Source organism: Drosophila rhopaloa, unplaced genomic scaffold (genome assembly GCF_018152115.1).
Source record: "Drosophila rhopaloa isolate 14029-0021.01 unplaced genomic scaffold, ASM1815211v1 contig_150, whole genome shotgun sequence".
NCBI classification, from domain to species: Eukaryota; Metazoa; Arthropoda; class Insecta; order Diptera; family Drosophilidae; genus Drosophila; species Drosophila rhopaloa.
Window position 1 is genome coordinate 2,204,134 of NW_025335029.1, and position 27,300 is coordinate 2,231,433.

A 27,300-nucleotide genomic window follows, 5' to 3' on the forward strand; every position below is an offset into this window, starting at 1 on the left:
TTGCAATTGCCCCACTGCGAACTTTATGGCCCCAGGCCAATGCAATTGCACTAATTATTTCACAGTCAAGCGACAAGCACGTGCCCAGTTCCCAGTCCCCGGAATCCACGATCCCAACTTCCAGTAGCTTTTGCCCCCTGTCGGATTTGCCCCCCCTAACTGGCTCACGTTCTGCGGAAATGTTTGTTGAAGGGAGCTGGCGAGGATTAGGGAAGCGTGAAATGCAGCTGAATCGCTCTTGCCGGGGCATTATAATGCACAAATGTTTGCTCTTGTCTCTGCTAAGTGGGTTCCCTTGTTCGGTAACCGATTTTCAGGACATAGACTCCAGTTAATGTAACAAATTTGAATTTATTGATAGCTTATGCTGCAGTTTTGAATTAGAAATGTTTTATAAGAGGAGCTAAAATATTATTAATTCTATTAAGGTTGTAAAAATGCGTTCAAGGTAATAAAAGTATCGAAACCAGTTCTGCGTTTCTGATGGAAAATGGAAAAGAATATACCATTAGCTGTGGAAGTGATAGAAGCGGTTGTAAAATTGTATTATTCAACTCTAGCTTTGACTTTCGAAATCGAAATTACACTAACAGCATCACAAATCAATGAAAATTAAAGAAAAAATTAACTAAATTTATTAAACCTAAAGAAAGAAAAGCATAGAAAAGCTGACTATAAAAATAAAAAGAAATAATTATCGAAACTCAGTTACCAGAAGCGAATAAGTTTAAACCAAATAATACTATTAGTTCAGAGTAGAAAACCATTTCGGCACTTTTGCAATAGCTCACAAATGGGAATGCAAACTCATTTATAATTTTTGAACATTCCATTTGGCCAGGCTTAGAAGGCCAGTTGTGGAAGTAAACAAAAACATTTCAACTTACTTGCAAATTTAATGAACACAAATGCAGGCGAAGCCCAGTCGTGAGCAGAGCATACAAAAAATGGAAATGGAAGAGCCTTCCACTCCGCTCCCTTTGAAATAATGACACACAAAACGCATTCGGACGACGCCTAAGTAAACTTGTGGTGCCCCTGCCTCAACAGACACGCCACAATCTTGACTTGTGGGTCAGCCAACAAATCCCCAAACCAATTCAATAAGAGCAATAGAACCGAAGGACAGGATTGTCGGGGCTGTGGGCCTTAGACAGACCCTCTGACCAACAAAAAATGTACAAAATTCAATTAATTTAAATGCAGTTTTTTGTGGGCCTGCATCGCATACTACACATTGTATAGACGACAGGGGAAACGAGGGTTCGGATCACTTTACAATGTAAATCTCAAGAGTGAGATGCCGCAACTGCCGCTTTTTATGCTTTGCATTTTTTCTATTTAAGCGATGTTTCGTAGCCTCAAGCGGTGTCAACAAAAAAATGCAAAATCTGCCAAAAAAGATAAAAGCTTTTGAAAGACCGGATACCAAAACAAGATGACATAAAAACTCGGCTAAGGCAACCTAAAACTATGCGATAACGAGGAAAATTATTTACCGGTCTCTGAGATATTAAAAAAACCTTAAAAATAAATAAATCAATTTAACAGATGCTTTTAATTTATGCTTGCATTTGCCCACAAATGGTTTAATAGACAATTTACTATCTTTCCATTTATAAACGATTTAATCATAAGTTTATCTGCTGAATTTAAAAATTCAAATGAGTTTTTTTAGCCATATTTGAAATATTGGTTATCGCGTACGATTTTCAAAATATGCAAATCAGCCAAAGTTTGCAAATCTTTAATGTTTTCTAAAGATAATTGCTCAGTCGATAATACATTGGCAATACACTGTGTGTTTAACTTAAAACTTGACAAAATCCACGTCCATGCTTGATAATCAATAACAATAAAATAAATTAAACTGCTGGCGATCCAACAATTGCTTCTCAAAATCGTTTCGTTCTTTTATTTGCTATTTTCTATACAGTTGCCGTCGCCAAACCGCATCCCCCAGTAAATGGTTTTTGTTAATAGTTCGTTTTCGTTCTGCTGGTTTACCAAAATCCTCTGGTGGATTATTTGCGGGTGTTGGAGTAAATTTTCTGCCCTCGTCCCTGTGGCCATGTGGTGCTCATGAAAAATTTATGATTCTCTAATGCCCGTTTAAATCAGCGATAATTGCATTTTATTTGCACTCAATGTCTGCAGTCTCCGCCACCCAATGCAGTTTTCAGTCTGTATTTCGTGTTGTTTTAGTTGTTTCTTTCCAAAATGTCATATTTGTGGTTTATTCTGAATTTTTCATTCATTGGCCCAGTGCGGATGACCACATTTCAATTGATTCTTAATGTGTTATTTGGTTTTATTTTTTTTCAAACGAGCTGTAGCATTTATTTTTAATTGCAAATGTATTTATCCAATGCTCAATTTGTCTCTAATGGAATGCTCTGATTTGGATGTTTATTTACTATTATCACTTTTAAAATGTTTTATTCCAAATTGGTTATAAAGACATTGTTAATTAGGTTGATTTAGACAGTTTAATTGGCACTCAATTGAGGAAACACAGAAGTGAAAGGGAAATTGTGGTAGGGTTATGTAATTAGTATTTGACAGGTCAATTAGAGGCCGTTGGTTAGAGAATCTCATGGATTTATGTTTGCCATGTTCCCAGAGATATCTAATAAATATACGCTTTAAGCACTTGCAAGAAACGACAGATAAATAACTTCATTTTTCTTAATAATACATTATAATACAATATAATGCAATTGGTTATGAAAAAACACAAAAAAAGGTATTTTGCAATTAACAAACAAACTTTTAAATCCATAAATTTAAATTTACGTATATTCAAGGACTAAAAATTGTCGTTATATAAATATCACGCATACGCCAAGATGTCCCCATTTGAGTTATATGTGATTTACAAAATTTTATTTTTTTGGAATAAAATGATGGTTGTAGAAATAAAAGGTGTATTAGTTTTGTATCTAAATAAAAATTTATTTGAAAATACACACAAAATTGAGACGAATTAGACCTTTACTTTAGGTATTAGACATTTATTTTTAACCGAATTTATTACATATTTCAAGAAAATCTATTTTATCCACATCCTTATTACATTCTGGGAAAAAAATAAAGCAAATTATGTAAATTTTAAACAATGCTGAATTATTGATGCGTGTTATGTTTAAATTTATTAAAATCTTGTTTCATTCAATTTGTCAAAATTACAATAATTAATTTTTTGCTATTCAATTTATAAGCACAGCTAGGTTTGTTGGTAAGATTCATACAAATTAAACATTTTTCTTCAGATTTTGAATATTTTTATTTGTTGTAAATTTTTTGTAGGCGTATTATTTAAAACTTGGTAAAGATTTGTAGTCACTTTTCACACGCAATGATACCACACACACACTCCAGAATTATCATATCCAGCTGTGTTTTTTCAGCCTTCGTGGCTGCCTTGAATCTAAACGCACTAATCATACCAAAAATACACACAAATCTCCAGAGCCAAACGACAATTACGGCGACGACGGGCGGCGAAAATAAACAAACTGGCAAACCAACCAAGGCAAAACCAAACCAAACCGAATCGAACTGAACATAAATGGGGACCGAGCGGATATTCAGAGAAAGATGCGGAGATTCGGAGATACGTCAAAACGCGCCAAGCGCGCAACGCAGACTGAGCCGAAATGATATTGAGACCAACCAAGTCAGAAGATTGAATTGTGCAGCGACGACATCGTGGGGCAACATGCAAAAGGCGCAAAATCACTAAAGCCTGCGGCGCTGCCCTCCTGACCCACAATCCCACCCCCATCAGCCCGGCTCAGGAATCCATTAGCACCCACCCACCTTTCTGCCTTTCATTCATAAATCCCTCCTGCACTTTTGTTTACGCTACCGAATCCTGCGCAGGCGCCCTTTTTCCAAGTCACTTGTTGCTTTTTGTTCGGGGTATTTCTGGCTGAAATTGGTCCCAAAATTCGACTGACCTGCCAATCAAAAATCTCAACTTTGATGACTAGCCCCGAAAATTTGAGTCTAATGACTTAATTGGCCTCGTTGGACATTGCAGCTTGGGACTATAAAAGGGTCAGACGTCTGGCCAAAATCTAGAAAAACCCGGTCAAGATGGCTAGCTTACCTTTGTTTCGCCTGATTGTTTTCAATCTGCTGGAAATCAATTTGAGTAATCTGATGGTATTTCACTGCTGGTCGATAAAGGGTGAGATTTGCTACACTTTCATATGAATATTTCAACATTCCCATTGGATTGAAATCATAAATTTTAGAGGCATTTCCTCTGGCTGAAATGCTAAATGAGAACGGCATTTATTCGCAATACATTGACCTGCAACAGGACCCCGAAAACTTGGCCAACATCCACAAGGACTACTTGGATAGTGATTTAGTCAGGTTAGGTGTCTTTTTAGACCTGGACTGCGACCAGGCTGAATTCATTACTAATCAGGTGGGTCTTTAAGAATATTTTTATCAATATTACAGGACTACAAATTTTATTTCAGGAGTTTTAATAAACTTAAATTAAATAGACATTTTATTATTTTGTATTATTCAGTACTTTATTTATAATTTGTATTTACACCTACTTTTAAAATCTAATCAAATTTTTATTTCTATATAAAATGTTTCATTATAGTCTTACTAAACATTTTTTCTTCATACAGTCTAGTCAAGCGCGCCTTTATAACAATAATTTGCACTGGCTGCTTTACGATGAGGCAGGTAACTTCACCAAGTTGATTGATTTATTTGAGGGAGCCAATCTTAGTCTGAATGCGGATGTGACCTATGTAAGTCGGCAAGATGAGGAGGTCTTCGTTCTGCACGATGTCTACAATAAGGGGAGCCACTTGGGAGGCCATCTCAACATCACCGTAGACCAACGTCTTCAGTGCAATCAAAGTCACTGTCAGGTTAAGGATTATCTCAGTGATTTGCATCTGCGAACTAGACAGCAGCACCGCTTGGATTTATCGAGCGTGACCTTTCGATTGGCCGCTTTGGTGGGTGGACTAAAAAGTGAAATAAAAACCACAGGATTAATGGTTTCCCTTCAGGTTTCTGTGCTGCCTATTGATTCCAGTGAAGAGGCACTTCTTGAATTTCTGAATAGCGATAGGGATTCCCATATGGACTCGATTTCTCGCATTGGCTATCGGCTTATTCTGCACACTCAGGAAGTTCTCGGTTTCAAGTAAGTGATATAAGAAAGATTTTTAAATAATAAAATATATAGATGAGCTTTCTTAAGTATCGATTTATTTATATAGTGAAGCAATGACTTAGATATATTAATTTAATAAATAAACAAGAAAGGAAAGCTAACTTCGGGCGGAGCCGAAGTTGATATACCCTTGCAGAATATTTTATAAATTTTATTGTCCAAAATTATTCATATGATGTATTCTTAATACTCATAAAATGTCCCAACTTCCTAACTTTAAAAACACAAAAGTTATGTCATTTCCAATCGTTCAGTTATATGGCAGCTATAAGATATAGTCGGCCGATCCTTATGAAATTTGGTAGGTCGGATTGATTAGCCAAAAATAAAACCCATAGAAAATCCCAACTTCCTAACTTTAAAAACATCAAAGTTATGGCTTTTCCGATCGTTCAGTTATATGGCAGCTATATGATATAGTGGCCCGATCCGGCTCGTTCCGACTTATATACTACCTGCAATAGAAAGACAACTTTTGGGAAAGTTTCAAGCAGATAGCTTTAAACTGAGGGACTAGTTTGCGTAGAAACGGACGGACAGACGGACAGACGGACAGACGGACGGACAGACGGACGGACAGACGGACATGGCTAGATCGACTCTCCTGGTGATGCTGATCAAGTATATATATACTTTATAGGGTCGGAAATGTCTCCTTCACTGCGTTGCAAACTTTTGACTGAAATTATAATACCCTCTGCAAGGGTATAAAAACTGGTGGTTTGATTGTATATATTTAATGAAAATACATATTAGAAATGTTATATTACTAAATTAATTTAAAACGAATTTCCATACATATACCTTGTAAAAGAGTTTTAGATGAAATCATTGAGTTATGGTGCCTTGGAATTTTGATCCTATATTATTTATTTAATATAATAAATATTTCATATTTATCCATTAGGTTTTCTTAGCTTTAGTCGTAATTTTAAACCACTAACGTCCCTGCATTTTTAAGGCTGCACTACATTTGGTGTGGCACTTGGAGCGTTCAAGATGCATTTGGCGGAGCTATTGGCATGTTGACCAATGAATCGGCCGAGCTCTGTACTTCTCCGTTCGTTCCCTCCTGGAATCGCCTCCACTACGTCCATCCCATGACGGAGCAGGCCCAATTCCGGGCCGTCTGCATGTTCCGCACTCCACACAATGCCGGGATCAAGGCAGCCGTGTTTTTGGAGCCCTTCATGCCGAGCGTTTGGTTCGCCTTCGCCGGACTCCTGATCTTTGCCGGGGTGTTGCTATGGCTGATCTTCCACCTGGAGCGGCATTGGATGCAGCGGTGTCTGGACTTTATTCCCTCGCTGCTCAGCAGTTGCCTGATCAGTTTCGGGGCTGCCTGCATTCAGGGCTCCTATCTGATGCCCAAGTCAGCTGGCGGGCGATTGGCCTTCATTGCCGTGATGCTCACCTCGTTCCTCATGTACAACTACTACACGTCCATTGTGGTGTCCACTCTGCTGGGATCTCCAGTGCGATCGAACATCAGGACCATCCAGCAGTTGGCAGACAGCTCCTTGGACGTGGGCTTCGATACGGTGCCGTTCACAAAGACGTATCTGGTGGTGAGTGTGATTATCGGTGTCTTCTGGGAAGAATTCTAAAATATTCCTATAACAACAAATATTGATTGAGGAATATCTTAACACTATTAATTTTTCCAAAATTAAATTTAGATTTCCTTACCATTTGAAATGTATCTTTTTGAAATTTTGTCATTTCCTCCATTAATTTATACTCATACTATCATATCGGAAAGTAAATGATAGTAATAATAAGCTGCTTTCGAAAATCATAAGATGTCTTAAAAATGGTCCAGTTCTTAACATTTCTTTATTATTACGTAGATATGTTTAAATTAAACTAAATTATTTGAATATATTAATTTTTGAAAATATTTGATCATAATTTTCCTAAAAGAGATTTTTATCTTTCATTTTAAAATACATATCTAAATGATATCTATAAACATTTGTCATTTGATCTAAAACGTACCAAAAATATATTTTCGAGAGGTGTTTATTGGGAACAGAATTCTCTGTTCCATTTTTTAGGAAATCCGTTAATCAATAAAAGCATATTCCAGTCCTCGCCCCGTCCAGATATTCGCAGCCTGTACAAACAGAAGGTGGAGAGCAAGCGGGATCCCAATAGCGTCTGGCTTTCTCCGGAGGAGGGTGTGCTCCGGGTGCGAGATCAGCCGGGATTTGTCTACACATCGGAGGCCTCCTTCATGTATCACTTCGTGGAGAAGCACTATCTGCCGCAGGAGATATCCGATCTGAATGAGATCAAATTGCGACCGGAGAGCGCCGTCTACGGAATGGTGCACCTGAACTCCACCTATCGACAATTGCTCACCCAGTTGCAGGTGCGCATGCTGGAAACCGGAATCATCTCGAAGCAGAGTCGATTCTTCAGCAAGCCGAAGTTGCACACGTTCTCTAATAGTTTCCTGATCCAAGTGGGCATGGAGTATGCCGCACCCTTGTTTATCTCCCTGCTGGTGGCCTACATCCTGGCCTTACTGATCCTGATCCTGGAAATCTGCTGGGCCCGTTATGGCAGAAAGAAATTGTTCACCATTTTCCCCTAGAATCAGTAACTGGATAAATGTAATTAATCTTGGTGAGTGGCAGAAGGTTTTCCCTTCTTAACCATTTAAATTGCCTGAAAATTGGTCCCATTGCCTTACCACTTTGATTGGACTTGACAGGAACTGTCGATACCTATTTTCGCATACCCATTAAATTGTCAAGTCAAGTTCAGTCAACGATTACTTATTGTATATTGATTATGTGACTAATGGTGGTATTATGAGTGCCCTATAAAAGCCCGAGTTGGCTCATAATCAGTATCATTAATTGCCAAGTTCTTTGTTCGAGTTTTTAACATGCTGCAATTGCACAATTTTATTCTATACAACTTTATTCACATGGCCAAATTGAGTCACGTCTTCATATTGCACTGCTGGTCAATGGACTGTGAGTTGTCTGTGGTAATTCTCTGATATTTGATTTAATCTTCTCATTTCAGCACTTGCACACTTAGCGACGTTGGCACAGTCTAAAAATGTTTTCACTCAATTTCAACCACTAGACTCGTCACTTCATTTAAATGATAACTTTCTTAATCACAATATTCTAAAGTTGGGCGTGTTCTTGGATATCAATTGCAATCAAAGCGATGTTGTTTTGAAAATGGCAAGTAACAGGGCTTTATTATTTGGAAAACTATTTGAGAAATGAAAAATTACAGGCCAGTGCTAAGAGACTTTATAGTCATCGCTATCATTGGCTCATCTACGATACATCAATGGATTTTTCCCAAATAGAAACTCATTTCAAGGAGGCCCAGCTCTTTGTTGATACTGATCTGACCTATGTCACGCATGATCCTAACACAGAAAACTTCATACTCTACGATTTGCACAACAAGGGAAGGCAACTAGGTGCAACATTAAATATAACAGCCGATCGGGAAATTAACTGCAATGAACGAGAGTGTCGAGTTAAGCGATATCTGAGTGATCTTCACACAAGGAATCTCCTGCAGCACAGAAAGTCCTTTACGGGATTAACCATGAGGGCCACTGCTGTAGTATGTATATCTGCTCAGAGATTATACTGTCTACTAAATAATCGTTTTAAACAGGTGACCGCTTTACCACTGAACAGCTCTATAGAGAAGATCTTTGAGTTTATGGAGGCCAAGGATCGACTTTACCTGGACACATACGGCAGATTGGGTTATCAAGCCCGACAACCCCTGAGGGATATGTTGGACTGCAAGTAAGGAATTGGCTGAAATGAGTCTGAAAATTTGTAAACTACAGCAAGTGTAACCACTAGGTTTAAGTACATATTTAGAGATCGCTGGTCGGATGGCAATGCAACAGGCGGCATGATCGGCGATCTCATCCTGGATGTGGCTGATTTAGCAATAGCTCCTTTCATCTACTCGTTTGATCGTGGCATATTTCTGCAACCCCTCACAAAGTTCAGTGTTTTCCGGGAGATGTGCATGTTTCGGAATCCCAGATCCGTGTCCGCTGGCCTGAGTGCCACCGAGTTTTTGCAACCCTTCAGCGGGGGAGTTTGGCTGACATTCGCGCTTCTACTTCTGCTGGCTGGCTTTCTCCTTTGGATCACCTTTATTTTGGAGCGTCGGAAGGAGTGGATGCCGTCGCTACTAACCAGTTGCCTCCTTTCCTTCGGAGCTGGCTGCATTCAGGGGGCCTGGTTCACACCGCGATCGATGGGCGGTCGAATGGCCTTCTTTGCCCTGATGCTGACCTCCTTCCTGATGTACAACTACTACACGTCCATTGTGGTGTCCAAGTTGTTGGGTCAGCCATCCAAGTCGAGCATCCGGACTCTGCAGCAACTGGCGGACAGCAGCCTGGAGGTGGGCATAGAGCCAACTGTCTACACCCGCACCTATGTGGAGACCTCCGAGGAGCCGGATGTGCGCAGTCTGTACCGGAACAAGGTGCTGGGCGGCAAACGTTCGCCAGATCGCATTTGGATTCCCACCGAAGCTGGGGTCAAGTTGGTGCGGGATCAGGAGGGCTTCGTCTACATATGCGGAGTGGCTACGAGCTACGAGTTTGTCAGGAAGTACTTCCTGCCCCACCAGATCTGCGAGCTCAACGAGATTCCATTGCGCGACGCCTCCCATACTCATTCGGTTGTGGCAAAGAAGTCCCCATATGCGGAGCTATTCAAACTAAAGTGGGTAAACATTAGAATCCATAACGATTAATTTGACTATAACACTGTTTTTATACCCTTGCAGAGGGTATTATAATTTTGGTGAAAAGTGTGCAACGCAGTGAAGGAGGCATCTCCGACCCTATAAAGTATATATATTCTTGATCAGGATCACCTCCTGAGTTGATATAGCCATGTCCGTCTGTCCGTCTGTCCGTCTGTCCGTCTGTCTGTTTCTACGCAAACTAGTCTCTCAGTTTTAAAGCTATCGAATTGAAACTTTGCACACACCTTCTTTCCTTTGCACGCAGTATATAAGTCGGAACGGCCGGGATCGGCCGACTATATCCTATAGCGCCATATAACTGATTGATCGGAAATGCCATAACTCTGCTGTTTGTTAAGTTAGGAAGTTGGGACTCTCTATGGGTATTATATTTGGCCAATCAATCCGACGTACCAAATTTCATAAGGATCGGCCGACTATATCCTATAGCTGCCATATAACTGATTGATCGGAAATGCCATAACTTTGGTGTTTGTAAAGTTAGAAAGTTGGGATGTTCTATGGGTTTTATATTTGGCCAATCAATCCGACCTACCAAATTTCATAAGGATCGGCCGACTATATCCTATAGCTGCCATATAACTGAACGATTGGAAATGCCATAACTTTGGTGTTTGTAAAGTTAGAAAGTTAAGATTTTCTACAGGTTTTATATTTGGCCAATCAATCCGACCTACCAAATTTCATAAGGATCGGCCGACTATATCCTATAGCTGCCATATAACTGAACGATTCGAAATGCCATAACTTTGGTGTTTTTAAAGTTAGGAAGTTTGGATTTTTTATGAGTATTAAGAATGCATCATAGGAATAATTTTGGAGAATATTATTATAGAGAATTCTGCAAGGGTATATCAACTTCGGCTCCGCCCGAAGTTAGCTTTCCTTTCTTGTTTTAAATTAAAATGTAAGTCAATTTTTAGATTTCTTTAAGTCCAAGTTTTAGTTTTCAAGTTGTTTTACTTTATTAATTGTTTTAAAGAATTCGCGTTATTATTTAGTTGAGTATTACATGATGGGGCTTTAAATGTCCATATAGGTACCCCTTTATGTGAAGAGTCCGCCATTTATTAATCACAAAAATTACAAATAAATACACTCTAAGAAAATTGCCAAGCATTTTGGTAATAATAGATATTTTATGAAAGATTACCAAAAAAACTTACCATCTTTGTTTAGAGCTATTTTTACTAAAATATAATATATGGGTTCATGTTTTGATTATTATTCCACAAACTTTAATCATTTTGTTATGTGGTGAAGTAAATGAGTTATTCGACATCACAGGGTCATTTTAACAGCTGTGATGGTCTCTAAAAAAAATCTTTAGTTTTTTAAATTTAGAAGAATAATTATTCTTCGCTCCCTGTTTCAGTGAGTTACGGATGTCGGAGACAGGGATTCACTTCAAGCACGAGCGGTATTGGATGCAGACCAAGCTCCACTGCTACCAGCACAATCACACGGTAGCAGTGGGTCTGGAGTACGCTGCTCCCCTGTTCATCCTTCTACTAGGAGCGATCATTCTCTGTGTGGGCGTGCTGGGATTGGAGGTCATTTGGCACCGCCATTCCACGCTACATTAAGGTGAGCAGCCCAGGCCAAGGTCATTGGCAATTGACGGGCAATTTCGGGCAATTTAAAAACAAACAACGCACATCGATGACAGTTAAATTGGGGGACTTTGTAAACATATAAAAAGGAACCTCCGACCTGGAAAATCAAAGTGAAAGAGTCAACAATGCAGCTGGTGCAGTTGGCCAACTTTGTGCTGGACAATCTCGTGCAGTCGCGAATCGGATTCATTGTTTTCTTTCATTGTTGGCAGCGGGATGAAAGTGGGAAGGAATATTTTATATCCTTTTAATAATGGCTAACCTCTTTTACTCTTTTTCAGGTCTTCAGTTTGCTCAGCAGTTCATCAAACCCATCCATCCCCTCCTTTTCTATCATCAGTTTGTTCAAATGAAGGGAGTTCAAAATTGGTCACATTTAGAGCTAAATTACATGGGTCATTTGCAACCCACTCTGGGCATCTATGTGGATATAAAGTGCGATCAGGCCCAGGAATTGTTAGAGGAGGTATGGTTCTTTACAACATAATATTATATTTTACTGATCTGCAGTTCTGTTTTACATTAGGCTAGTCGAGCCCAGCTGTACAATCAGCATTACCATTGGCTTTTGCATGGCAACCAGTCTGTTTTGGACTTTTATGATTTATTTTCCCCATTTAACCTATCTATTGATGCGGATGTCAGTTATGTGAAGGAGGAAAGCCAGGAAAACAACTCTTCGGTTGTCTTTGCCGTCTATGATGTCTACAACAATGGTAAAATCATTGGCGGTCAGCTGAATATGACTGGATCCCATGAAATGGCTTGTGACCCCAATGAGTGTCAGAGGATTCGATATTTGAGTACCTTGCAACAGCGTTCTAAATATGGAAACAGAGAACAGCTAACTGATGTTGTCCTAAGGGGTAAGATAGTACTTTACCTTTTAAAGAGTGTTACTAAAAGCTCTCTTTTAGTGGCCACGGTGGTCACTCAACGTCCACTAACATTGTCGGATGACGAACTTATAAGTTTTTTGAGCCAGGAGAACGACACCCACATTGATTCACTGGTCAGATTCGGATTCCACCTGACTCTAATCCTAAGAGATCAGCTACACTGCAAGTAAGAATGGCGTTCCGGGGATTGAAACATCTCTTAACCGATTTTTCCAGGATGAAGTTCATCTTCTCGGATAGCTGGAGTAAATCCGATGTGGTGGGTGGTTCAGTGGGTGCCATCGTGGATCAGACGGCGGACATCACGGCCACGCCTTCTTTGGCCACCGAAGGCAGGCTCAAGTATCTGTCCGCCATTATTGAGACGGGCTTCTTCCGATCGGTGTGCATTTTCCGGACTCCTCACAATGCTGGTTTACGGGGAGACGTGTTCCTCCAGCCCTTTAGTCCATTGGTATGGTATCTCTTTGGCGGCGTACTCTCCTTAATCGGTATCCTTCTGTGGATCACCTTTTATATGGAATGCAAGCGGATGCGAAAACGCTGGCGATTGGATTACCTGCCCTCGCTGCTGAGTACCTTCCTGATCAGCTTTGGAGCTGCTTGTATCCAGAGTTCGTCCTTGATTCCACGTTCCGCTGGAGGCAGACTTATATACTTCGCCCTGTTTCTGATCAGCTTTATCATGTATAACTACTACACTTCGGTGGTGGTCTCGTCGCTGCTCAGTTCACCCGTTAAGTCAAAGATCAAGACAATGCAGCAGCTGGCGGAAAGTCCACTGACCGTTGGGTTGGAGCCACTACCCTTCACCAAGAGCTATTTAAATGTTGGTTTAGTACTCTATTTAACTTGTTCACTATATAAAGTATTATTTGTTCCAGTACTCGAGACTTCCTGAGATCCATTTGTTTATAAAGCGAAAGATCGAAACGCAGGCACAGAATCCAGAGCTTTGGTTGCCCGCTGAACAGGGTGTTTTAAGGGTAAGGGATAATCCGGGATATGTCTTCGTGTTCGAGACCTCTTCTGGATATGCCTATGTGGAGCGTTACTTTACAGCCCAACAGATTTGCGATTTGAATGAGGTTTTATTCAGACCCGAACAATTATTCTATACGCACTTGCATCGCAACTCTACGTACAAGGAGCTCTTCAGACTTCGGTGAGAAATTATTGTTGAAGAGATATAACTTATTTTACTTAAGTTGTATCTCTTTTTAATAATCGGTGACGAAAAAAAATGTTTTATCACATTATTCTTAACAATTGAACTGAACTAAAGTGCTTAATATGCGATATCTTAATTGAATGCATTTATAAAGGCCTAAAAGTGTTACAAATATTTTTTTATATTTAAAAATTACTCAGATTTGATAACACTAATATATTTCAGACTTCTTAGAGTCCTGGAAACTGGCGTCTATCGAAAGCAGCGCAGCTACTGGGTCCACATGAAGCTCCATTGCGTGGCCCAGAATTTCGTGATTACGGTGGGCATGGAGTACGTGGCTCCTCTGCTCCTCATGCTGATCTGTGCAGATATCCTGGTGGTGATCATCCTTCTAGTGGAACTGGCCTGGAAGCGCTTTTTCACCCGACACACCATTCAATCGTAGTGCTTTAAAGTCCCTTTAAGCTGCATTATAAGCTATATAGTATTTGCACCCAGGAGAAAATAAAAACACTTTGCGTTAACTTTTCGCATCGCAAAATTATGCAGGGGCAAACACGCTTTTCCTCACTTCCTGTTTTTGCGCCGGAAAATTGCAGCACGCCTCGTTAAACGGAGGGAAGGATGGAGGGATTTCAAAGGACTTGGTGGCGGTGGCCATGTTTCCATGCGATTTTCGTATTTGCATTAAAAACTTTTCGTGTTTGGCGGTTACTTTTTATTCTCCATTTACACTTTTGGAAATGATTTTATTCATCCCTTTCTGGCCATTTTATTTCCATTTTTATGCCCAGCCACAGTTGCAGGCTTATTCTGAATTGAAAACTTTGTCCCCTGATGCCACGTGTGAATGGTAGATAACAGAATGTGGGCCTAATACGGCCTATTAGAAACAGTTAACAACTGTGTGCTTGGTTTTCCGCATTTTCCACCCCAACCGAAATCAGTAGTTTTCCCACCACATCAATCACATTTTGCCTCATCATGATTTATGTTATTTTAATGAATTTGGCCGACGGCGACAGATATTAGAAGAGATGTGTCAAAGCTTTATCGAAATTGATTGTACAATATTTATTATTAAGTGGAGTTGGGTGACCATCTATACGGACAAACTATTAAATAGTGTAACATTTTGAGTATGAAAGGGTAAAAAAACAGAATGAGACGCAAGGTAATGGCTTTTATAGTTTCATCTTGAAAAGAGAAGAGGATGAAGTTTAAATGATTATCTACAATATGGCTTTCTATATTTTTGAATTTTTTTTAGAACTTAAACTATTTAAATAGTGTGTATTTACACAAGTGCGTCAAATATTTTGAAGCGAATATATTTCTTAAATGACTCCCTGCCGACTGCAAAACTGCAACTGGCAGAAATGTTTGCCAAACAGCAGTCACTGGCGTTCCGGAATCCCTCTACACATTACTATAATAAATTGCCTTAACAATTTGTCAGCTCAATCTTGCTGTCAACAGGCCGTCTCATGGGCCATAGTTTGCCCCATAAAGGGATACTTTCCCTTTGCAGGGAGGACAACTTTGGAGTGACTCGAAATTGACAGCCAATTGTGAATTATTTACAACAGTGAACACGGGTTTCCCTTTTTCCCACCAGCAGCCAGCCTCAACCACTTTATTTTGCAATTTGTCAACAACAAGTTTTATTTTGAAATGCAATGTATAACCCAGAGGCAATGTAAAAAAGTGTTCCCTGCTTTGCGGCTGCGGTGTGAAATTGGTTTTGGCGGTTTCCGTACGTGCTAAATGAGCGCGAAACGGATTTAATTTAAACGGCATACCGTTTAATATTTTTTGGTAAAGTTAACCCCGAACCCCTTGAATTTATTATGGCCCGCACTCTCGGCAAGGTCCGATAATTAGATTTAAGTGTACTGCCAAAGATAAAGAGAGAGCAAGTTTATGGCCATCACTTCGCAACTTCATCAGTGCAATGGTTTGATTACCCTTTCTGTTGGCCAGAGCCTGTCATATACGAGAAATGCCGTTGCCGAGTGATATCTTAAGATTTATATGGCCCAATGCTGTGAACGTCTTATCTGTAATTTAATCTGTTGCCCACTTAACGATAATGATAATGTCGATTGCAGTCTGTACGGCCGTAATCTAGGCCCGTATTCGACAAGTCCTCAGTAGGTTTTCATTGCTCGAGCGGTTTAAGTCGCAGCCGGAAATACTTCGACAGTGTATGTACGGCTTTTATTGTTTGTTATTCACTCGGGGGGCGAAACAGTTTATTGCATTTTATCTCAAATTTATTGCCATCTTTCCATAGAAAGTGTCTCGAAAAGTGTACAGATTTCCGTTTCATTGCGGGGTTAAATAAATTATTCTAAAATTAGCATGTATTTCCAGTTAGACGGGTAAATTCCGTTTGCATAACTGAACCGTATTGTGTTGAGTTAAATAACCTTTATATTGTTAATTTGTGTAAACAGTATGGAAACAAATTAGCCGTGTTGTTATTTAACTTAATTTTAAATTCATTCAACATTTTTTTTAAACGCTTTTCTTAGCCCTTAAAACAGGTGTTTTTGTACCATTAAGAATTTTTTGAGATTACGCATACGCCACGTGCTTCGATAGTAAAACCATAGGCGTTAACCGAACGATTAGTGCTTATATCAGTAATACAAAACCTAGCAATTAAGCCAACAGCTACGGTATCCGCATTAAAGCTGCCTAACTTAAAATAAAATGCAATTAAAACGAGCTTTGACTTTTCATTAACAATAGCTAACAACAAGTGTTAACAGATTTAAGAGACGAGTTTTAAAATACACTTAACTAAAATCAAGGGCTAGAAATAATAAATAATCTTTAAGATCACTTTATAGAATCGTTATCTTTTGTGACACAATATCTCGATAATCTAATCGATACAAGTTCGATTTCAGATTGCTCGGGATCAACGAATGTTAAGAACGATTCATACGAATTTCCCACCATAAACATTCACAAGGTTCAAACATCTTATCGTAATCTCCTTACTCTTGATAAGTGTATTAACTTCAATTAAAGGCACTTGCCAACCTGAAAAACGTGACGTTCGCTGACCGACCTCAACTCCCCCGCTTTTCTCAATCGAATCGAAATGAATTGAATTGAATTAAATTTTATGTGTAATGTGTGTTACCTGCTGCCGATCTACGTATATCAACCTGCCTGATCGGCACTTTGGCACTTGTTGCATCTGCAATTGTTTTAGTTTTTTATGCTGCCGCTGGCAACTCGCGTGATACCCCGCACTTTGGGTCCCAGTCGCTTGGCTTTATTGTTGTCGCCGATTGTTATTGGTTCTCGTTCCGTTCGGAGGGTTCAGTCACTCATTGGCCGCCTCGAAGCGCGAAACGTCGTCGTTGCCGTTGTTATCAATAATTCTCGGAACTCTCACAACCAAATAGCCGGGAAATAGTGCCAGGAATGTAAGACTCTACTCTCAAGTGCTCAAAAATTTGAGATCAGTTGTTTCAAAAGCGTTTTCAAAAATTAAAAAAATAATATAACTCTTCGAATTTAATTTAAAATTTAAAAATAAAAGTTTATGAATATTTTGAACGACATCCTCCTTCATTTCTAATTAGTAGGACATTTTAGTATTTTTGTTTAATAAAAAACTTTTTGGGCTTAAAGCGATTTTTCTTTTAAGAAACATAGATACAGAGAAAAGCTATTTAAAATGAACATTTTGTATTACTTAAAACAATAATAATTTAAATTGTTTTTTTTTAAGTAGAAAAGATCGCTAACTCTTTTTATTAAAAATGAGAAATATAAGTATTCTAAATGTGTTTTTTTTAATAAGTGCAAACATTAGAGCTCAATAACTCTCTTAAATGGAAAGTAAAAAAATAATAAATTTAACCAAAATAATGATATCCAGTCATGCAAAACAGTTATTTAAAAAAAGATCATCGAAGAAAGGGAATCGACACAAATTTTTGCTGTGCTATTATTTTGAAGTCCAAGGCAAGACATGCAAAAGTTCATCTATCATTCTCAATTTACCGTCGATATTTCGAAATACATTTCGGTGGGTATCAAATTTTTTGGATACAAAGCAAATGTAATTGGATAAGAAAGTGCACTCCAAAGTGGGTCATCAACTTCATAACTTCGCAATTGGATCGAGTGAATCTTGTGGATGAGTCAGTTGCTAACAAAATGCAAGACGGCTAAGAAGCTATTGCGGTTGCCTGAACTTAATATATTTCAGCACGAACTAATCGAATCCGCCAGTTAAATTGTTTTAATTACTTGCCAGTTGGTTTGTTAAACCTTTGTTGGGTAACGGCACTCGCTGCTAATTGTTGATTTTTTAATTTGATTTGTACTTAGCTTATTTCACACAATGGCAAGGTCAACTCAAATGGTTTGGATAATTAAAGGTGTCAGTAAGGGGCGTTAATATAAATTAGTTAAGTGATATGGGAATAAGTAGGATGGTCTATATCTGCTTTGACCGGAATAGTTTCCCATTTTTTATTGTCCCTACTTCCTCTTCACTTAGTCATGAGACACAAGTTCTGTCGGATGTAAACAAATCGAATAATCTGCACTTTGCACTGCACAAATCATTGCCAAAAAACTGTTTCTCTATATATGTATACCAAATGATATTCGGTAGTGTCCCACAAAGTTAATTTCCCTCTTTTGCTTCAATTAATGATTTATAGAACAGTATTTACATTGTATGTAAATTTTTATTTATATACTCATATTGCTTGTTTATTACAAATTCAAATAGATGAGTACTATAATAAAAGTGCTGTGAAAATAAGCCGCAAGGCACTTAAATATATGTAAATAACTAGGCTTTTAACCCGTCAAACCCTGAGTTTCAGCTAAACAGCTGTCTTTTACTACCTTCAATACAATATGTATACTATTTAGCATTAATTGCACGTATTTTCCACGAAACTTATTTTAGCGACTTCCCCTAGTGATCATATTTTGTCAAGTTCAAGACCACCGACGCACATGCTCAGCTTTACAAATTAAACAATTTCGATTTAGCCAAATACTAGTTCACAATAAATAAATACAAACTAAAGAGTGCAATGTTTGTAAAGAGAGAAAAGCATTATCGTTATTTAAGAGTTCAAAAAGCTTTTGCCTATAAAGAAAATGTTGTAAGTTGTTGTTTAAGTAAAATGGTGTAGATTATTCAATAAAAAAGGACATCACATTGGTTAGGATCGCCTTTACTCGTAAAGAGTTCAATTAACTTAATTACAATATACCGAACAGGTATATAATTCAGCATTTGTTTGCACGTTCTTGCAGTTCCCAAACCGATAATTTTTTCAAGTTCAAAAAAGCGTGAAAAATAATTTATTTATTGAAATACAACTCAAGCAGAGTGCATTTTTTTTCAAAGAGCGAAAAGCGGTTCTAATTTTTTTAAGAGATAAAAAGCTTTTGCCAAACTGATTTTTATTAATAACTAAATCTTATTTAATATGAAAATTTAATATAAACATATGGATAATTTTGTATTTAATATGAAAATTTAATATAAACATATGGATAATTTTGTATTGGTCAAGTGGAAATAATTAAAATATTTTCCTCTTTTTAGTTGGCCGGTTCAAAATGACGGCGAGCAAGCAGCAGGAAGCCGAGGCCGATCAAGGTTCTCAAGTGGTGGTCAGTCCTGTGAATACCTCACACAGTTCTCGAAAAGATCGGGGAGTATGGAGGGATCTGACTTCCTACTGGATCCTCGGTCTTTGCAACAACTACGGATATGTGGTGATGCTGAGTGCTGCCCACGATATCATCAAACAGTTTAATCCGGTGAGGAAAAAAAAAACACTTAGAGCAAATACCCAATATCTTAATTTAATTTCAAAATTAAATTTCTCTGCAAAGACAATCTTATAACATAATCCAAAATATTGTTTCGATACAGAATGATGAAACAGAAGAGAGCTCTTCTGGAAGAAATTGCCATTTGGTATCAACAGGCGCCATTTTGCTGGCCGATGTCCTTCCCTCATTGTTTGTCAAGATGCTGATGCCCTTCTTTCCTTTTTGGGTCAAGTAAGTATAGTCAAACTAACCACTTAAAATAACCAATCCCATTGGCATTAAAAGTGTGTCATTTACTTTTTTATGATTGTTTTTTATAAGAATGTGTTTCATAGAAATTCGGATAATAATGTTACTAATTTTTTTAAATGTGGATGTAGATTGAAAATAAATATTCTTTCGTTTTCCCAGTTTTCGCATAGCCCTCGCGGTTGCCTTTTCTGCAGCTGGGTTTCTCCTAGTTGGATTTGCAAATGCCGAATGGATGGCCCTGTTGGGAGTGATCATCACTTCTGCTAGCAGCGGAATCGGAGAGACTACTTTTCTGGCCTATTCCTCGCGATACAACAAGTGAGTTTGTCTAAGGAAATTAACCCGAAATAATCTCCCCAACTTATTATTTTTCCTTTAGAAATGTGATATCCACTTGGTCATCCGGAACTGGAGGAGCGGGAGTCATCGGTTCCTTGAGCTATGCCAGTTTGAGATCCCTAGACTTCAGTCCCAGAGACACCATGCTGATTATGCTGATCTTTCCGGTGATTGAGGCATTCGCCTTTTGGCTGCTGCTTCGTCGTCCGCAGGTCGATATTCTGCCGGTTACCACGGTTGAGTCCACAGAAGTCCTGATCACCGATGAGAAGCCGCTAGTCGGTTTCAAGGAGAAGTTCTTCTATATCAAACACCTGATCAAGTACATGCTGCCACTTTGCTTGGTGTATTTCTTCGAGTACTTCATCAATCAGGGCTTGGTATGTTAAAAATACAAATTAACAAAAATTCCATAATAATATAAACCAATCTTCCAGTTCGAGCTGGTCTACTTCGAGGACATTTTCCTGGACAAGGACTCGCAGTATCGCTGGCTGAACGTGGACTATCAAATCGGTGTCTTCATCTCGCGCTCCTCGGTCAACCTCTTCCAGCTGGACAAGATCTGGCTAATGTCCGTCTTCCAGTTCGTGAACGTGGTCTACTTCCTCACCGAGGTCATCTGGTGGTACACGCCCAGCATCTGGATCGTGTTCGTCATTGTCCTGTGGGAAGGACTCCTGGGCGGCGGGGCCTACGTGAACACCTTCTATCGGATGTCCAAGGAGATATCGCCGGAGCGGCAGCAGTTCGCCATGGCCATGGTGGTCCAGTCGGACTCCTACGGCATCGCCCTCGCCGGATTCCTAGCCATTCCCGTCCACAATGCCATCTGCGGTCTGCCGGCGGCGGCGCGGAGCCTTGTCTGGTGATCGCGATCGAGGTGGTGATCGGGAACGGGATCATGATCAGGATCAGGTTATGCCTTTACTGTGTGCGAGTGTAGCTAATATAGTGTGTATGTGAGTGTCCCTATAGTATAAATCACTGGATTTCTGGACTCCCAGGAGCCAGATGGATGGTTATATAGTTAGTATGCATCTGTTCGACTACTCTTTAAGATTTAGTTTAATAAAAAGAAAGAGCAAAAACTTTTTGCACTAAAGTAATTCGTTGTTTTGTTGCATGTCGTATCCAAACGGCATGTATTGTACATATAACGTTTGTTTTGTTAATATTATTAAATAAGAGGTTTGGTGGTATTCAGATCTATTAGATCTATCCTAGATATTTGAATAAATTGAAAATTCGTTTGTTGTTGAAAAATCATATCAGGGTAAAGGGATCTTTTACTATTCCTATATAGGTTACTTACCCTGAGTATGAATAAAACTTAGTATCAGAACTTTGTCTTGAAATTATTGTTTTACTTTTAAAAACTCTGGAATACATTTCCACAATCAATTTCTTTCTTTACTATTGGATACTCTAAATGTCTCAAGAGATAAAAATCCAAAGATGGTTTATGGAAAATATTGATATTTATGGAATACATTTTATAATTTCCACAATAAAATTATTGACACTCGGGGTTTCTCAAATGCTCAGGACCGGCTTTTCAATCAAAATGGTTGCTGTTTGAATGTTTTCCATTGCCAATGTCATTCTTAGTTTATTCTGATAAAACTGATCATGACTAATCCGCCTTGATATTTATACCGACCCGTGATAGAATTTGCCCCACTTGTTTGAGGTTTATTCAACTGTCTCCAACAAAAATCCACTTAAAATTTACGTTTTTACACTTGCTGTTATAATTATTGTGTTTGCTTTTGTTGGAGGTGCGCAGTAATTATATCAAGTGGATTGAGGCTGCTAATTTGGTTTGATCGATGCCGAATCGAACAGCGGAGCGAGACCGAATCTGGGAGTGAGATGGCGATGATGGCGGAGACAGATTGGGAGATCGAGACCCAAACCGAGTCGAGGCGAGATGTTACGTGGACCTCGCGGTTTCAGTCGATCGGGAGCCGCCGTGCCAAGCGGAACGCGGCAGTCGAACAATAATAATACGTGTTTGTCCAAATCGGAAATTGAGTAACCAAAATGTGGGCCTTATCAACGTTTCTGCTTTTACTCTGCCTCCAACGGGTGAAGTCGGATGAGGCTGCTGCTGCTGCACCACGGCGACCCAACATAATCATTATAATGGCCGATGACATGGTGGAACTAGTTTCGCGGCCATAAATCAACTCATTTCTAAAACAAACAAAAAAATTTCAGGGCTTCGATGATGTGAGCTTTCGAGGTGGCCGGGAGTTTCTAACTCCCAACATCGATGCCTTGGCCTATCACGGTCGTCTGCTGGATCGACTTTACGCCCCGGCGATGTGTACTCCCTCCCGAGGAGCACTACTTAGCGGACGATATCCAATACACACGGGTAAGTACTAATCGTCATTGAAATTGTCCGACTAAAATCACAAAAGCTTTACAGCCTCTAAACTGAGAAAGTACTATAAATTTTTTTGACATCTTAGACATTATCAAATCTTTACATATTTACATAATTAGAGTTTGAAAAGTAGTTATCCTGGGTGACTTTCAAAATATTGCAAGTTCAAGGTTAGAAATTGAGACAAATGAAGGAAGAAAATTCCAAAGAATACATGTAATAAGCCGACGTAATATTTACTTATTAATGTTACTTTGAGTCACTTTTATAAGTGGTGCATGCAAAATTTCCCATATTTTATTACATAAATTATAAATAAATCAACTGCTTACCTTAGGCACCCAGCACTTTGTGATCAGCAACGAAGAGCCTTGGGCCCTGACCCTCAACGCCACTTTATTGCCGGAAATCTTAAAAACTGCGGGCTACTCCACCAATTTGGTGGGAAAGTGGCACCTGGGCTTCTCCCGGCCGGAATACACACCCACCCAGCGGGGCTTTGACTACCACTTTGGTTATTGGGGCGCCTATATAGACTATTACCAAAGAAGATCGAAAATGCCGATAGCCAATTACAGTCTGGGATACGATTTTCGGCGGAACATGGAACTGGAGTGCCGAGATCGAGGGGTTTACGTCACCGATTTGCTAACCACCGAGGCGGAACGACTGATCAAAGAGCATGCCGATAAGGAACAACCCCTTTTCCTGATGCTCAGCCATCTGGCTACCCACACGGCCAACGAGGATGATCCTCTGCAGGCTCCCGAGGAGGAGATACGAAAGTTTTCCTACATCAGAGATCCCAACAGGAGGAAATTTGCAGGTAAGTACTTTACTCTTAACAAACGCGGAAGCCGTTCTTTTTATAATTTGTATAAAATATTGGCAAATAAATATTTATAATATTACGCCTGTTATCCAAAAAGTTCTAATAATTCAATTTAAAGAAATAATAAGTCAAATTAAAAGTAACTTATTGAATGAAAAGCTCATTAAAGTATTAATATGGATTTATTATGTGAAAGTTAATATGACTTTGTAACCCCATTAGCTTAATAATTCCAAATTGTTTAAACTATACATGTAATTGATAACTTATAACATATTTTTAAAAGATTTATAAATGGTTGTAACATGACTTACCCTAGAATTTATCTAATCCCTAGCAATGGTTTCCAAACTAGACCAGAGCGTTGGACGTATAATCAGCACTCTGGCCGCTACGGATCAACTGGAGAACAGTATAGTGATCTTCTACTCGGACAACGGAGCCCCATCGGTGGGTATGTTTGCGAATACGGGATCGAATTTTCCGCTCCGTGGTCAGAAGAATACTCCGTGGGAGGGCGGAGTGCGGGTGGCCGGTGCCATTTGGAGTTCCCAACTGCAGGCACGGGGCTCCATCTTCAGCCAGCCCATCTACGTGGCCGACTGGTTGCCCACCCTGTCCCATGCGGCGGGCATTGAGTTGGATGGCTCCCTAAAACTAGACGGGATTGATCTGTGGCCCCAGTTGGCGGGATCGGCGGATGCTCCCCATGTTCCTCGAGAGATCCTGCACATTTTGGATGACGAATGGAGAGTGAGTGCCATCCAACTGGGCCAGTGGAAGTACGTGAATGGTACCACTTCCGCCGGGCAATACGACTCGGTGCTTACCTACCGGGAACTGGACAATCTGGATCCCCGCGAGAGTAGTTATCCGGTGACGGTGCGCAATTCCGCTACTTCAAGGGCCCTTTCCCGCTACGATTTAAGGCGTCTGACGCAACGGAGAATCTCGACAATCCGGCAATCGGCTACCGTGCATTGTGGGGATCTCCAAAGGTCATGTAATCCCCTGGTGGAGGAGTGTCTGTACGACACTGAGACGGATCCCTGTGAGCAGAACAATCTGGTCTACTCCGCCAGGCACTCCGATGTTTTAGCCGCCCTGCAAAGACGCATTCGGGAATTGAGAGCAAGTGCTTCGACTCCGGGAAATCGGGCCAGTATGGCGGAAGCCAATCCCACGTGGCATACCTGCGCCTGGGAGACCTTCGAAGTGCAGAAGCCCAAATTAGGTAAGTTACTTACATTATTATATGTTATAACTTATATTAATACGATATTATATCCACATATTTTGTAGTCCCTTTAGAATGCGATTACCAAGGTGTACCCTGTTAATCAATTCAAAACAGAAGGATGAAAGGATGGATTAAATTGGAAAGTGAAATTCGAACAAAATTAGCTTTATCTTTGCAGCTGCAAGCACATATTCATAAATAAATCTAATTTTATAAAGTTAGGTTCCAGGACGTCAATACGGTGCTGAATTTCTGGTCGCATTAGTTGATACTTATGAAAAGTGTCTGCGAATCACCAGTGTTAGCTTTTAAAAACTCTTGCTTAAAAAATTGTTTGATTTTAGTAAATATTTTTACTATATTTTTATAAATCTGTAAAATATATTATTTTGAAAATAACTGTTTTGTCTGTCCACATCTAACATCACTGTTAACGCAAAGTAGTGCTCAAAAATCTGTTGGCCAATAAATCTCTATCTGGCAACATTGTTTTTACTGCAACATGGAATGTTAGTCAAATTAACATATTTTTAATTTTCAAATGAAAGGGTTTTAAGAAAAGAGAGTTTGATTTTTATCGTTGGTTTTAATCCAAAAATTTAATAATTAATAATTATTTTTATGCTTACAATAAGACCATTTTTCCACCCTGGAAAGGGACTCCGAACAGCTGACGAGTCATACACACACACCAAAAAAGGGGGTTGATTAAACTGGGTGACAGGATATAAACCAGAATCTTAACTTGAACCTGAATCCGAAGAGGACTCGTCATGGAGGAACGTGCTGTGCTGGCCAACATTGCCTCCATAATCACCAAGGACCTGCTCATTGACCAGCCACCGGTGAACATTATTCCCGGCAGTTATCCACTGTTGTCCTTCGACGAGGACGACGATGAGGCGGAGATCTTTGCCCTGATGCAGAGGAAACGGTCGTTGGCCGTCAACCGGAAACGAAGGATGCTGCAGGAGCCGGAGGACCGGAAACAGGACATCAAGCTGCCCAAGCTGGAGTGGGTCCACTCAGAACTCAACCTCCTGCACCGGTACACGGATGCCCAGTTTGAGTCCTACCTGCACATGCGCAAGCTCACATTCCTGGTGAGTTTTGGATGTGGTTCCTCCGTGCTTTAAAGATCTATAAAAGGTTATTTGATCTGCTGATTTGGCTGTCCTTTTTTTAAAACTACATAAATAGGTACTACTATCATACAAGTTAAAAAAGTTCATTTCACTTCGGATCCAATTACATTGCTCACTTAAAGTAAAGAACTAAAAAGAAGTGAGTATGTTATGTTTACTTTATTGCTTTGTGTCATTATGAGTCATGTTATAGAAAACGTTTATTAATTCCATTATAATAACTTTTACGTAATTTCAAGTTAAAAACTAAATACGGTATCAGCAAGATCCCCAAATCTAACAACTTTATCAACTCCTTGGATCGTAAATTGAACATAAGTTTGTCAATGACGTATAAAAGATTTTAAATTTTTAGAGTATAATCAGACTTTTTAAACTTACAAATAGTCTATACTACACCTCTGCTAACTGAAACTTGTTTTGGTGGCAGATGGTTGCAGGAGTTATAGAAGTTGTTAACCTAAAGCTATCAAAACACTGTATTCTTAAATATATTCTGTAGAAAATCCAGCAAACACTGGAGGAAACCCTGAGCGGAGTTGCGCTGCCCGGCTATCCGACTCCTCCGGCGCAGACGATGCTCTCACTGGCCATGTGGAGACTGTCCACGGACGAGCACTTCGAGGAGATCGCCCGGAAGTTCCGGCTGCCATGGGCCCTCTGCCAGCAGGTGGTGCGCGGATTCTGGCACTGCATCTCCGACAACTACGAGAGCTTCATCAAGTGGCCCAATTCGCTGGCGGCCCAGCGGAGCACCCTGCAGGGCTACCAGAAACTGGAGCAACTACGGTGCTTCCGGGAACTATTCGGCATCATAACTCTGAGGCGGCTGGACGTCTTTCTGGAATCGGAGCACGCCGAGGTGCCGGTGGTGCTGCAGCTGATCTGCAACGCGGAGCGGAAGATCGTCGACTGCTATGTGGAACTGGCCATGGAGTACAGCTTCGAGGACTCGCCCATTGGTCAGACCTTGGCCCTGAATCCAAGGACCATGCCGGCGGGCACCTATCTCATTGGAAACGGGGTCTTCCCACTTAAATCCTACTTGATGCGGCCCATCGAAGCCGAATGCTTCCGCAAGGATGCGGTGTTCAACGAACTGCTGCGTCCCGCCTTTCAACTGGCGGAGCAGGTCCTGGACACCTTGGCTCGACGTTTCAACACCCTGTACGCCCTGGAGGCCCGGGATCTGAACGAGGTGCGACTCATCGTGGAGAGCATTTGTGCGATGCACAATCTCTGCGAGGAGTACCAGGATGACGGACTGGAGGATACTGGACCGAGCTCCTTTAGCTGGGGCGGACTTCCTGAGGGCATCAGGGGCAGCGAGAAGGACTCCAAGGGACTGCAGCGAAGGGTGGAGCTTCTAGACGAACTGGTGGCCATCGAGCCGGGGGAATAAAGACGCCAACGTTTCAACTGAATATTGCTTACTCTTTTTGGGGTATATTTGCATTTAGCCTATAATTTCGAATTAATCTAAAATTCGGTTTGTAAGAATGCGGAACAGATAAATCGTATATGTAGAGTATCAAAACTGATTAGCAAAGGTGTCTAAAATATTAAAAAATGT

At 40.0% G+C, this 27,300-nt stretch overlaps 6 protein-coding genes across 8 annotated transcripts; all 6 read left to right on the forward strand.

Moving 5' to 3' along the window:
* Positions 1 to 4,101: 4,101 nt before the first annotated feature.
* Positions 4,102 to 7,817, forward strand: LOC108046710 (ionotropic receptor 75a). Its single transcript, XM_017126566.1, has 6 exons — positions 4,102 to 4,195; positions 4,263 to 4,441; positions 4,659 to 4,997; positions 5,052 to 5,188; positions 6,180 to 6,786; positions 7,308 to 7,817. Exons 1-6 carry the CDS (start codon positions 4,102 to 4,104, stop codon positions 7,815 to 7,817), a joined length of 1,866 nt encoding a protein of 621 aa, XP_016982055.1.
* A 297-nt stretch (positions 7,818 to 8,114) lies between these two features.
* LOC108046699 (ionotropic receptor 75a) lies at positions 8,115 to 11,586 on the forward strand. The gene is made up of 6 exons (XM_017126551.2): positions 8,115 to 8,205; positions 8,258 to 8,424; positions 8,480 to 8,821; positions 8,876 to 9,012; positions 9,073 to 9,954; positions 11,376 to 11,586. The coding sequence occupies exons 1-6, from the start codon at positions 8,115 to 8,117 to the stop codon at positions 11,584 to 11,586; spliced, it is 1,830 nt and encodes a 609-aa protein (XP_016982040.2).
* A 155-nt stretch (positions 11,587 to 11,741) lies between these two features.
* On the forward strand, positions 11,742 to 14,134 carry LOC108046698 (ionotropic receptor 75a). Its single transcript, XM_017126550.1, has 7 exons — positions 11,742 to 11,838; positions 11,898 to 12,082; positions 12,143 to 12,482; positions 12,534 to 12,681; positions 12,732 to 13,344; positions 13,400 to 13,680; positions 13,912 to 14,134. Exons 1-7 carry the CDS (start codon positions 11,742 to 11,744, stop codon positions 14,132 to 14,134), a joined length of 1,887 nt encoding a protein of 628 aa, XP_016982039.1.
* A 1,697-nt stretch (positions 14,135 to 15,831) lies between these two features.
* LOC108046702 (battenin) lies at positions 15,832 to 21,224 on the forward strand. 3 transcript variants are annotated; one of them, XM_017126556.2, is made up of 6 exons: positions 15,832 to 15,896; positions 19,292 to 19,509; positions 19,625 to 19,755; positions 19,936 to 20,094; positions 20,156 to 20,495; positions 20,553 to 21,224. In XM_017126556.2, exons 2-6 carry the CDS (start codon positions 19,306 to 19,308, stop codon positions 20,985 to 20,987), a joined length of 1,269 nt encoding a protein of 422 aa, XP_016982045.2. In that variant the 5' UTR covers positions 15,832 to 15,896; positions 19,292 to 19,305; the 3' UTR covers positions 20,988 to 21,224. The 3 variants fall into 3 exon arrangements, with proteins under 3 accessions (XP_016982045.2, XP_016982046.2, XP_016982044.2); XM_017126557.2 differs by having other exon boundaries at positions 15,882 to 15,900; XM_017126555.2 differs by lacking the exon at positions 15,832 to 15,896 and adding an exon at positions 17,010 to 17,135.
* Positions 21,225 to 22,092: 868 nt separating this feature from the next.
* Positions 22,093 to 24,890, forward strand: LOC108046704 (arylsulfatase B). Its single transcript, XM_017126558.2, has 5 exons — positions 22,093 to 22,278; positions 22,339 to 22,498; positions 22,848 to 23,336; positions 23,680 to 24,576; positions 24,645 to 24,890. Exons 1-5 carry the CDS (start codon positions 22,162 to 22,164, stop codon positions 24,680 to 24,682), a joined length of 1,701 nt encoding a protein of 566 aa, XP_016982047.1. The 5' UTR covers positions 22,093 to 22,161; the 3' UTR covers positions 24,683 to 24,890.
* A 224-nt stretch (positions 24,891 to 25,114) lies between these two features.
* LOC108046705 lies at positions 25,115 to 27,151 on the forward strand. Its single transcript, XM_017126559.2, has 2 exons — positions 25,115 to 25,685; positions 26,230 to 27,151. Exons 1-2 carry the CDS (start codon positions 25,356 to 25,358, stop codon positions 27,127 to 27,129), a joined length of 1,230 nt encoding a protein of 409 aa, XP_016982048.1. The 5' UTR covers positions 25,115 to 25,355; the 3' UTR covers positions 27,130 to 27,151.
* The last annotated feature ends 149 nt before the right edge of the window (positions 27,152 to 27,300 follow it).

Excerpts from the sequence above, each read along its gene's own strand:
- LOC108046710 (XM_017126566.1), top strand. The coding sequence starts at position 4,102 with ATGGCTAGCTTACCTTTGTTTCGCCTGATTGTTTTCAATCTGCTGGAA. Across the intron at positions 4,442-4,658 it reads CTGAATTCATTACTAATCAG|TCTAGTCAAGCGCGCCTTTA; the intron begins GTGGGTCTTTAA and ends TTCTTCATACAG. Across the intron at positions 6,787-7,307 it reads TCACAAAGACGTATCTGGTG|TCCTCGCCCCGTCCAGATAT; the intron begins GTGAGTGTGATT and ends AGCATATTCCAG.
- LOC108046699 (XM_017126551.2), top strand. The coding sequence starts at position 8,115 with ATGCTGCAATTGCACAATTTTATTCTATACAACTTTATTCACATGGCC. Across the intron at positions 8,206-8,257 it reads GCACTGCTGGTCAATGGACT|CACTTGCACACTTAGCGACG; the intron begins GTGAGTTGTCTG and ends TTCTCATTTCAG. Across the intron at positions 8,822-8,875 it reads CCATGAGGGCCACTGCTGTA|GTGACCGCTTTACCACTGAA; the intron begins GTATGTATATCT and ends CGTTTTAAACAG.
- LOC108046698 (XM_017126550.1), top strand. The coding sequence starts at position 11,742 with ATGCAGCTGGTGCAGTTGGCCAACTTTGTGCTGGACAATCTCGTGCAG. Across the intron at positions 12,483-12,533 it reads AACTGATGTTGTCCTAAGGG|TGGCCACGGTGGTCACTCAA; the intron begins GTAAGATAGTAC and ends GCTCTCTTTTAG. Across the intron at positions 13,345-13,399 it reads TCACCAAGAGCTATTTAAAT|TACTCGAGACTTCCTGAGAT; the intron begins GTTGGTTTAGTA and ends TATTTGTTCCAG.
- LOC108046702 (XM_017126556.2), top strand. The coding sequence starts at position 19,306 with ATGACGGCGAGCAAGCAGCAGGAAGCCGAGGCCGATCAAGGTTCTCAA. Across the intron at positions 19,510-19,624 it reads TCATCAAACAGTTTAATCCG|AATGATGAAACAGAAGAGAG; the intron begins GTGAGGAAAAAA and ends GTTTCGATACAG. Across the intron at positions 19,756-19,935 it reads TTCTTTCCTTTTTGGGTCAA|TTTTCGCATAGCCCTCGCGG; the intron begins GTAAGTATAGTC and ends TCGTTTTCCCAG.
- LOC108046704 (XM_017126558.2), top strand. The coding sequence starts at position 22,162 with ATGTGGGCCTTATCAACGTTTCTGCTTTTACTCTGCCTCCAACGGGTG. Across the intron at positions 22,279-22,338 it reads TTATAATGGCCGATGACATG|GGCTTCGATGATGTGAGCTT; the intron begins GTGGAACTAGTT and ends AAAAAATTTCAG. Across the intron at positions 22,499-22,847 it reads ACGATATCCAATACACACGG|GCACCCAGCACTTTGTGATC; the intron begins GTAAGTACTAAT and ends TGCTTACCTTAG.
- LOC108046705 (XM_017126559.2), top strand. The coding sequence starts at position 25,356 with ATGGAGGAACGTGCTGTGCTGGCCAACATTGCCTCCATAATCACCAAG. Across the intron at positions 25,686-26,229 it reads TGCGCAAGCTCACATTCCTG|AAAATCCAGCAAACACTGGA; the intron begins GTGAGTTTTGGA and ends TATATTCTGTAG.